The 11,251-nt window shown below is 42.8% G+C and overlaps 1 protein-coding gene and 1 pseudogene across 2 annotated transcripts in view; one reads left to right on the top strand and one right to left on the bottom strand.

The window, feature by feature from the left end:
• Nucleotides 1-1,168: 1,168 nt before the first annotated feature.
• The window catches only part of RNF10 (ring finger protein 10), a 33,222-nt gene continuing 23,139 nt past the window's right edge, over nt 1,169-11,251 (bottom strand). Inside the window, exons 8-17 of one of the 2 annotated variants that reach the window (XM_053902105.1) lie at nt 10,825-10,950; nt 10,307-10,568; nt 9,960-10,093; nt 8,881-8,998; nt 8,553-8,654; nt 6,838-6,993; nt 5,213-5,313; nt 2,309-2,366; nt 2,078-2,236; nt 1,169-1,454 (exon numbers count right to left, since the gene is read on the bottom strand). In XM_053902105.1, coding sequence (XP_053758080.1) covers nt 1,378-1,454; nt 2,078-2,236; nt 2,309-2,366; nt 5,213-5,313; nt 6,838-6,993; nt 8,553-8,654; nt 8,881-8,998; nt 9,960-10,093; nt 10,307-10,568; nt 10,825-10,950 — 1,293 coding nt within the window. In that variant the 3' untranslated portion in view covers nt 1,169-1,377. The remainder of the gene's footprint in view (nt 1,455-2,077; nt 2,237-2,308; nt 2,367-5,212; nt 5,314-6,837; nt 6,994-8,552; nt 8,655-8,880; nt 8,999-9,959; nt 10,094-10,306; nt 10,569-10,824; nt 10,951-11,251) is intronic. The other variant, XM_053902106.1, reaches the window with a different exon arrangement.
• LOC128777011 (40S ribosomal protein S29-like) lies at nt 2,235-5,338 on the top strand (annotated as a pseudogene).

Genomic DNA, 11,251 nt, shown 5'->3' with positions numbered 1-11,251 from the left:
CACATTTAACAGAAGGATTTGTAATTTTTGTTTCAACATGTCCCCTCGTTTTCAGGGCTGAAACACACTCATCCACCCAGGAGAGTTCCTATTCCAGAATTTCTGAACCTCTTCCTTTTAAGAATGACGGGTTAAAGCTAAGCCCAACTCAAGAACCCTTTGGGCCTGACACCAGGAGAGACATTGCTCCATGATAAGAGTGCTCAAACTTCTAGTGTTGTTACTTTAACCTATTTAAGGGGGAGCCTGGGTGGCTCAGTCAGTTAAATGTCCATCTGACTCTTGATTTTTTTCAAGTCATGTTCTCAGGGTTCGTGAGTTCGGGCCCCCACTGTCAGGGACTGTGCTGACAGTGCAGGGCCTGCTTGAGGGATTCTCTCTCTCTCTCTCCCCTCTCCCACACTCTCTCAGAATAAACTTTAAAAAAAAAAAAAAGTCTTAACCTATTTAAGAGGTATGTCTATCTAACCTATAATGAACTTTAAAAAACCAGAAAGTTCGCATTGCTTGTGCAAGTGATTTATTGCAACTATTTGCCTTCACATTCTACTATACCTAGAGGTCACTTTATTAAGCAGCAAAATAATTCACATCACTCAAATTCAGCTGAAACCAAGGCATAGACCGCTTCAGACAAAAGGAGGCAGTGGGTACCCCACCGCTTTCAAACCTGCCCTACTCTGCCGCTCCTACAACTGAGGCCACTGTCACTTTTAACAGGCTTGACCTAAAAGTTGGCAGGTTCCAGGCCTTCTTTAGTGACAATTACACCTTTCCTTGCCAAACAGAAGCCACATTCAAGAGGTGTAAAACCCTCCATCACATATGTAAGCAACCCAGGTCTGGCACCACAGCTGACCATTTCTCAGAAGAAAAACTGCAATTCAGGCTGGGTATCCTAAGTCTGTTTTATTCCCATCCTTCTGTTTCTTTAACAAGAGGAGAACTAAACAGGAAAGATTCAACTGTTTTTAAAAGACACACTGATAGGTGTGTTGAAGCCATGATGCCCTGACATGTCAGTAGAACAGTGCTAGAACACTCTGGTTTGGGCTGCTCTGCGGGATGTTGAAGGAACTCAAACTTATTTGGGTTGAGAAAAACTAATTACATGGGGCAAAAAGACTAACCTGGTAACAAACTAAAAATCTTGGCAGGAAGAGAGATCTCTTGTGTGTCAATACTTTATTTTGGTGTAAAGACGGGAAGCTGGAAAATACACTGTATTTAAAATTTTCTTGGTTCCCCCTCACGCTGTGGAAACCCCCTCCCCCCAGAGCTAATCTGTTCAAACTCAAATACTTAAAAATTACAGCAGCAAAACAAAAGCACAGGAAAAAGAAAACCAGATGGAGAAGGTAGCCGGGGCCAGTAGTGTCACTTGGTGTGGACGACTGAGGTGCTGAACAGGAGCTTTTGTTTCTGTTTTTTTCTTTTCTTTCCTCCTTTCTCTTCTAAATGGAAACACAGAAAGAACTTGCTTAGAATGCCATCCCCTTACCCCAGCCAGTTTCGTCCCGGAGAGTCTCAGAGTGGCAGTTAAGGTTCTAGGATGAAGACCCCCCTGGATCCAGATACCAGTCCTTGCACACTCCAGGGATCTGGGCAAGTCACTTTACATCCCTAGACCCGTTTCCTCATCTGTAACATAGTCCTACCCATTTAATATGGTCGTTGGGAGAATAAAATGAGCACAAGGCTAGGTAGGCACAGCAAAGGCACACCACGAATGCTAGTGATCTTGTCTAACTGAATACTATACAGAGTGGCGTGGGCTTCAAGCCTGACTTCTCCACCTATTGGCCACCTTCTACCAAACTCAGGATTCTAAAATCTACTCTCCACTACGTCTTAGAGGGAAAAAATAGAGTTTTTCAGAATTTCACAGCTGGGCCTCAACAGTTAATTTGGGGTGGCAAAAACGTCCTAGCTGACATACTAAATGGACTATTAGCTGACATGAGCATGTGAGCCTAGGGGCTCAAGAGAAAAGTGCCTGACTAATTAGTGATGCCCACCACTGGATCCAGGTGGGAATGACAACTCTGTACTGAGCACTCCGTTTCTTTGCCTTTACCAGAGAGGGGATCTGAAGTAGCTGGTGTGTCCAGTTTCATGAAGGCTGCTTCAATAGCTTGGCTGAAGGAATTTTGGAAACTGGGCACAGGAACACGGTCTGAGTTATCACTCTCCCCATCGCTGTCCACAGGAGCAGGAGGAACTAAGCTGTTTTCATCTATAAAATACCAGTGTTAATTTACTTTCTGAAAGGAGCCAAACTCCCCTTCCACCAGAGGGCCATTCTCACCTTTCTTTGGAGCAGTTTTGGGCCACACATCTGCTTTTGCTTTTCCAACTCTCAGCATCTGCCAAGGTGGGAAAGAAGGGAGAGAAGAATTTAAGCAACTGATCCAATTTCTTTCCCAGACTTGTGTCTTGACACTAACTGGCTAAGGGCACAAAGAACTATCACCTCTGGAAAAAAGGATTTTCCAAGTACTTCTCTCCTTAACATACTGTTTCAGTCATGTCCTCTATATCCTGACCAAGAGAACTAGCAGTAAACCCCCAAGGTGGGAAACCAAAGCCTGTGTTGTTCCTTAGGAAACAGATAAAGAACAGTGCATGGACTGACTAGACAAGAGGTTCTTACTCAGACTCTCAAGCTGGGAATCCTGACTGTGTCATTCCCTTCTTCTGGTAAGTTTTTCCTGCTCTTCTTGGGACCCCTAAAATATAAACCTCTTGGAATAAGCAAAACGAACCACCTGGTTATTGAACTCCAGTTACTTAAGGCCAAGAAAATCAATTTAACTTTATCCTAAAACTGCTCCAACAGCTGCCATTACCCTTCAGTCTCTGCTTTTCTAATAGCTCCTTAATTAACTTTTAGATCCAATCATAGACCAGATTCCTCCATGTACAATAAAATCAGAACCATCCCTCCTGCCCTGAATGAGGAATTCTTTCATCTCAGGTGGCTAAGGCCAGCTTCTTAATTATTGAGGGCCACACGTGTCACGCAACTCAAAGCAGGCTGAATTTTATCCCTGGAAAACTACCAAGAGACAAGCCCCATGAGATTCAAATAAGAATGCGTCATCCTAAAGTAAGTGTCCCGAAGTGAGGTACAATATTATTCAAATGGAGTTGGGTTGGCAGAGGTTTATTTCACTGAATAACCTTTCTTCATCATGTACCACTTGGATGATCTTTTCCCTCGGTCCTTGGGAGTTAGGGGTCCAAAGAGTATGGAATCTGAATCATCTTAAAAGGCCATTAAAACATCTATCACCTATGTGTTATTCTTGCCATAAATGTTTAAATGTTTAACCTGAATCCACTCATGAAAAAATAAACAGACAAATCCAAACTGCAGGACACTATATACAACAACTGGCCTGGATGCTTCAAAAATATCCATGCCACAGGAAGAAAACAAAGAGAGGCTAGAGAAACTGTTACAGATCACAGAAGACTAAAGAGACTTGACAAACACATGCAATGAGCAGTCTTTTTTTCCGACCGGACTGAAAACAATACAAGACCACTGAGACATGGAGAAATAAGAAATAAGTACTGTATTAGATACTCAATTAGCTGAATTTCTTTTATGTGATCATGACAAATGTGATCATATAGAAGAATATCATTTGGGGGCACTTATCTCGTAAACAGTTGGTGGTAAACTCATTCAGGAGGTCTAATGTTTTCAATACAGTATAACAATAAAAAGAGAAAGCATATATAGCAAAATGCTAACAACGGGTGAACCTAGGTGAAAGGTATGAGCGTTCGTTATGCTATTCAACACTTTTAAGTTTGAAGTTGTTCAACATATAAAGCTGAAAAAAGCAACAGCAATAAAACCTAGTTTAAAAAACAACTTCAGGGGTCCATGGGTAGGCTCAAGTCAGTTAAGCGTCCAACTCCTGATTTCGGCTCAGGTCATAATCTCACAGTTTGTGAGATCAAGCCCCGCATCAGACTCAACACTGACAGCATGGAGCCTGCTTGGGATTTTCTCTCCCCTCTCTCTCTGCCCCTCCCCCTGCTCGATCACTCTCTCTCTATAAATAAACACTAAAAAACAAAAACAAATTTAAGCATTTGACATAATTCCTGGGAACCACTTGCTTATAACTTCTGAAACCTATCAGTTAATACTCAAGATTGCTCTCAATTATTTCTTCCTCCTTGACTTCAGGACTCGACTTACCAAAGTCCAATTCCTGCTTCTATCTCAGCACACACTGAGAAACGTGAGAAACCTCCACTATCACCCGCTCTAAAGAACTGTTAAGCTAATGATCCCAAACTAGCCCCAAAAGGTTAATACTAACTTCTAAAGGGGGTGTTCAGCAAGCTGTCCATCCATCCTCCTCAGTTATCTTAATGCAGGAATACTGAGTGTTTGTTATTTTAAAGGTTAATAAAATGATCTGACATCTCTGCCTCACTGCATCCAAGAGAACAAGATGGGTCACCAGCTTTATGGGAGCCGGCTGAGGAAATCTGGCCAGGGTTTGCTGTGTCTGCCAAACCGGCATGGTCTGATTCAGAAATACAGCCTATGTGCTGCCAGTGTTTCCGTCAGTTTGCAAAGGATACAGGCTTCAGTAAATTGGATTAAGTGAACTTCCTTGAATGGGTCATCCAAGAAACCTACCTTAATGCCATCTTGTTTTACATAAAATAAAAACACTTAAAGAATAAAACAGAACACAAAAAGATCTGACATCAAGTTTCACTAGCCTAGTGTTCCTCTAACTCAGCTGCCCAAGGAAGACAGTTTGGCTAGTTATAGGACAACCAAGACCACCTTTCCCTTCCCAAAGCAAAGAGAAATGGTTTATTATATGTAACAGGTACATACCACCTGAATCAGAAGTCCTAGAACCAGGGACCAGCTGAAATTGGTTATCTCCCCAGCCCCTAAAACAACACTTAGTACCCAAGTATTTAATGATCTGTTAAAAAACTAAAGCTCTGATTCTCCCTCAGCTACTCTTGGCCTCTTTCTTTGGGAAGTCTACAATAACATCTGAAACTAAAACTAGAAGATTTCCTCTTAAAAAAAGCTTTCCATGATTATTACTATCAATACAACATTAGCCTGGAAGTCTCTCCTCCAGCGCAAAGATTTCCAGAAAGTACAAGCAGCAGAGCTCACGTTAAATACCTGTGAACTGCTTCACAAGCAAAGATTTACCTGGGCAAAGGAAGGGAAGGGAGAGTCTTCTTCCAGACTCCCAACGCAGAATGAAGGACTGCCCTGACTGGCAGTCGGTGACAGAGGGGTCAGCAGAAAGTCTGAAAAGAAACCAGAGACCTGATTATATAAGTCGAGTTCCAAGAGAAAAGAGATGAACCCTGAATCAGGTCTAGATAATTACCAGCCCCACCACAAAAAGCAAACCTTGATCCAATTTCAATTCTGCCATGTTCTTATAAAGTCAAGAACATGGCCTATTATTCATACTAGTGATCTAGGGAAACAAAAGTTTAGTGATCACAGTAATACTAGAAAACATGGCAGAATCTATTTCCATGCCAAAAAAAAAAAACCCTTTCCACACCAGCTGACTCTCAAGGCCTAGGTACCGGTATGTCATGGACTGGTTTTATGTGAATGAAAATGTTCTAACAAAAAGATAAAATTTAATCAGGTCAGCCTTTATGTTCCAGCCAGATGGGTATGACCTGCACTATTCAGTTAGTATCCAAAACACACATCCAAATGGACAATATCCAACAGGAAGATGCAAGCTTTCCCCCGATACTCCCCAGGTAACAGTCTTCTCCATCCTTTCTGACCTAGATAGAGTTGGGCATTTCCCACAGGTCTACCCACTGCCCTGATCACTGCTGGAAGGGAGAAGCCTCTATTCACTCTCCCAGTAGCAGGCCCTTCCACAGTCAGCCAGGGCTACTCAGTACTTTCAGTCCTAGGACTATCCAGCTGCTCTTGCTTCAATACATTAAAGCCCATTCCTTCAAAAAAGCTAGTATGTGAAAGCACATACACAACCAATTTTTTATCACAGATAATGTAGTTGATGTTCTGCCATATTCCTCTGTATTTCAGCTCTCTTCTTAGACTAAAAAGCATAATAGTTGTGCATACAGCCCTCAAGATGCAGGTTACAGTCACAGTCCCTGTCACTAAGCCCCTGCCTCAGCCTCAGGTTCCTAATCTGCAAAGTGACAGGCATATGATCATAGCAGTCACCAAGAGCTTTAAATATTCTGCTCTTGGACATTTTATTTAAAATGGCTGGCAGAGGGGCACCTGCGTGGCTCAGTTGGTTATGTATCCAACTTCGGCTCAGGTCATGATCTCACAGTTCATGAGTTTGAGCCCCACATCAGGCTCTCAGCTGTCAGCATGGAGCCTGCTTCAGATCCTCTATCCTCCTCAATCTCTCCCCTGCTTACGTGCTCTCTCCTTCTCCAAAATAATAATAATAATAATAATAATAATAATAATAATAATAGTAAATTGATTAAATAAAACACTTAAAAAATCTTTAGAAATAAAACAGCTGGGTCACAGGGAAGAATCTAAGTTTAACTTTCCTGCCATATGAGCTGCCTTGAGGTTTTGAGGTTTTTAGAAAAAAGCAGGGTACAAAGTAGTACAGCCAATCAGAAAGGTGAATCAAATGGCAAAAATCTGATGTACCCCAGAAATATATTAACTACCCAAAGTAAGGTTAATCACCTAAAAATCCCACCATACTGAGTAGGTTAGAGTTAACAAATTCAGACACTAGGGCCTTGCTTAAGGTCTGTGGCTGGTGGGCAACTTCATTCTTTAAATCCCAACTCATTTACCTGCTTGGGAACCTGGACTTCTGCTAAGAGGAGACAGGGAGAGGGCACCATGGCCCTCGGTGCTGGTGGGACCCAAAGCAGAATCAGAGGTGCAGGTATAGGAATTGAAGGCAGGAAACTGCTGTAGATTCTCTAGGGGAATGTGGACTTCTGGATCTACAAAGAAAAAAGAAGAGTACAGTAGGGCCATTTAGAATATTCCTCAAATCTTTTCCAACAGTTGTGGATAGTCAATATGAATCCCCCAAGGCTCTAAGGTATGTAAACACGCTTTAAAACCCAAATTTATAGTAATTGTCACTTTATATTTTTGTTGATTTTTTGAAATGTTTACTTTGAGAAAGAGAATGTGCACACACACGCGTAAGCACGGGAGGGGCAGAGAGAAAGCCCGATGTGAGGCTTCAACTCACAAACTGTGAGATCATGACCTGAGCTGAAGTCTGACACTTAACCAAATGAGCCACCCAGGAGCCCCTATATATTTTTTTTTTAAATAAAACCCTTTTTGGGGGCACCTGGCTGGCTCAGTTGGTAGAGCATGCAACTCTTAATCTCAGGGTTAAGTTCAAGCCCCACATTGGGTGTAGAGATCACTTAAAAATAAAATCTTAGGCACGCCTGGGTGGCTCAGTCAGTTAAGCATCTGACTTCAGCTCAGGTCATGATCTCACGGTTCGTGGGTTCGAGTCCCTCATCAAGCTCTGCACCTTCAGCCTGCTTCGGATTCTTTGTCTCCCTCTCTTTCTGCCCCTCCCCCACTCATGCACGTGTTCTCTCCATCCCTCTCTCTCTCAAAAAAAAAACATTTAAAATAAAATCTTAAAAAGTAAGTAAAAATAAAAAAATCTTTGCTCTGTTCTTAACTGAAGCCAAATATTATACATGATGGTTAATTATATTATTCTATGTACTTGTCTTTGGGTGTTTCTATAATAAAGAAGGTAAAATTAAAAAAGCCCCTGTACCTGAAACATCAGTTTTTTTCAATTATTTAGGAAATGTGCCAAATACCTACACAGCATTGGGACCCCAGCTATACACTTATCCCAGTTGGAGAAGTAAAATTTATGTTTACCACCATAAACATGTAGTCAAAACAGTGAAGTCCTTTCCCTGGCTGAGGACTCGATTCTTTGTTTTCTGGAGGATAAGTAAGTACACTCTCATGTCACACTAATCTCCTGGATTCAATGAAGCTTATGTTGAAGAAGCAGATCAAAAGACCCTGTACTTACATGAAAGAGCTCTTAAATCTAACCTCCTGCATAGATTTCCTAGTTTGTCAAGGTTTCTACTATATCTTACTCTCTTGGCAGACTTGCGGTATACAGAGGTCTCCTTTAATAGAGTCAACGGTGGGATCAATGTTCCATTCAGAACACACAGGAGACAATTATCCCCTAAATTCAGCAGATCTCCAATTGCCTTCCCCAGAACAGGTTTTCTCACCTACTATACCAAGGATGAATTTAATCTCATTCCTTATTAAAAGCTATGAACTTTGACCCCCATTAATTCACTTAATTCTCAAGTCTATGAACGAAGTACTCTCATGATTCACATTTAAGAGCTAAAAAAAAAAAAAAAACAAAAACAAAAAACAAGTGGCAGAACTGAGATGTGAACCAAATAGTCTGGCTCCTGGGCCCAAGCACTGAGTATCTCCATGAGGATGCACAGCTGTACTAGTCTAATAGAGTTTCTGAACTTACACTTGCCCTGTTTCTTGTTCTCCTCCATCTCAATCCTGCGCTCCCGGCGGCGTTCCTCCCGAGCCTTCTTCTGGCGCTGACGCTTCCTCTTCTCAATGTCATCTGTGGGATGGTCAGACAGTGAGCAGGCAGACCAAGGACAGCCTGGCCATTAACTCCTCCCAGGTGACTAGTCACTAAGGCCACAAAAGGAGGCAGCTGGCCTGGATGAATGGAGTATGGTATGGAGACTCATGACAGAGCTCCTAAATTCCTCCCATACTGGGTTTCCAATCAGAAGAAACCCTGAGCTTCACTATAAAGAGAAGCAGAGTGGGTGCATTCTTACCTGAGAATATCTCCAGAGTTTCCTTAGAGACCACAGGAGGCTGCAGAGCCAGTTCACAGATGCTGAACTCACAGGTGAGCGGCAGGTGAGAGAGGTATCTATGACGCTGCCGAACATCCTACCGTGGAAAAGGGACCAAAACTCAACTAACACCAGGCCAAACTGTAAGGACAGAGGTTCCCATCCCAGACAGCTAACTCTTTGGGGCTCAAAGAGTAGTGCTCAAGGTATCATCATTTTGCAAAGCCAAACAGAAACCGTCAATTGACATTCAATAAGGTAAATGATCAACCAAAAGCAGTTTTTAGGTTTGTGCTGCACATAAATAAATCAAGCCTGGTAATAAATGATTTAAAGCTGATCAGCTGTTTCTGATTTTCTGGAGCCCACAACTGAGGAGAGAGAACAGGGGAAGATAAAGAGTATTTGTTGGCAAAAAACCTGAGATCCACTGACAATTAATAACTGGGAAGGTGGAAAAAGCAGATTTCCCTACTGAATAAAGCTTGGCCTGAAACAGTAAGAAAAAAAAAAAGCCCATCAATTTCAGTTTAATTTTCTTTTCCATTCTCTTTCTGCATGTTTGATGGAAAGTTTACAGCATAACAAATTTGTGATCAATATAAGGATAACTCTCAAAGGGCAAAACCTCGCATATATAAATTATCAGATAATAATTGATAGTATCTGTTAAGCCGAAAAGGTGTTTCAATCTTGTATAACCTAGTATAGAGCCTCCAATAACTCTTCGATTCCTTGGACATTTCTCCCAAGCCATAAGGAAAAAGAGAAAAACAAACTCATCTTGAATGAAAGTGGGAGACATCTATGTTCCCAAACCACAATAAATGAACCTAAAAACAGAGAGCAAGGGGTGACTAACAGAACCCCGACATGGTAAGAGAGCCCCATTTAACCTCTAAAATCTTTGCAGGCACAAAATCAGTGACAAAAATAGACTTAAATACAAAAGCTAAGCTCTTTGAAGAACTGTGAGCATGGGCTGCTCAGGCCCATATCAAAAAGATCAGGTTGATGACACTCCAGAACCGTGCCACAGGGACAAGGCAGGACCTTACCTCAGACATGGAGTAGCCGGCGATCTCCACCACTACTGCCGAGATCTTCTCCGGGCTCTGCTCCAGGCTGCCGTACTCCCTCACAAGGCAGCGCACATTCACAGGGTGCAGGAACATGTGCTGCCCGTCCTCCGCTGAAGACAAGCGGCTCTCTCACACAACAGTCGTGGCCAGTCCTCAAGACAGGGCCCCCCGTACAGCTAGGCCTGCCTCTCCCTCCCCGAGGCCAAAGGCAAAACAGACCCAAGCACCCACATCTAGCAGCAATACCTCCTCCTGCTAAGAGGCCAGGCCACCTTGCTGAAACATCTCCATGGCAACCCAGCCCTCCTCTCAGGAACCCTCACCTTGGTAAAAGTAGTAACAAGGAGAGCCACTCAGGTGTGTGAAGCCTGGCTTGGTGATGGGTTCCTGCTGGCTGGACTCAGTACAAATGGTCCCCTCTCCAAGACTGTCATCTGCTAACTCTGAGTCATCACAGGCTTCAGGCTCCGGTTCAGACACTGCTTCCTCTTCCTCTACCAGAGGGAGAGCAAGAGGACGAGGAGAACCCAGAGAACAAACTTCGGTGGTCTCTTCATCAAAAGCAGACAGATAGTCTAACACACCCTGTTGGGACAAATTCTATGTCAACAGAAAGTACATGTGGCAAAGGTAGACACATGAACCAAGTTCTCTGGAAGGTTTTCTTAGCTGTCACATTCATGGATTTAACATCCCTAGGTAAAGAACTAATAAGCACACGGGAAATACTCATAGTCCCCCCTCCTCTCCCATGGAGAGGCGATTTCACAACATCACCTACCAACTCAACAGCAGCCTTGAGGAACGGCAGCCATTTAGTCTGTAACGGGGTCACACTCACCTTCCTGGGTTGAAAAACGGACTCCTTCGCCAAGGGAGCCATCAGCACCAGTTGTTCCAGAGCAGGCACAACACTAAGGACCTCCCCTCTGCTTTCAGCCAATCCTGACAGAGCCTCTTCCCGAGTCTAAACCACCAGAGAGAAGACCAGAGAAAGCTAAGTTTCTAGAAACACACTTAGTTTGTAGGGCAAGGGCTTACAATGGCCTTTCTCAACAGGAGCAAAAGTTAAAAGGCAACAAGACCCAATAGGAAAAGTACTTAAAATCCTCAATCCTTCAAGGAAACAGGGAGCAAAAAGCACCTGACACCCAAATGGGATGGTATTCTACTTACAATCTGACAGTGACAATACTACACAAAAGTTTCCTGAACAAAAAATCCAAGAACACAGAACTAGTCCTCTAGTTTTTACAAGCTACTCTTAA

This window comes from Panthera pardus, unplaced genomic scaffold, assembly GCF_024362965.1.
Source record: "Panthera pardus isolate Hobbes unplaced genomic scaffold, ASM2436296v1 HiC_scaffold_15, whole genome shotgun sequence".
NCBI lineage: Eukaryota > Metazoa > Chordata > Mammalia > Carnivora > Felidae > Panthera > Panthera pardus.
Note: the sequence above shows the minus strand (reverse complement) of the source record. Positions and strands in the feature narration are given on the sequence as shown.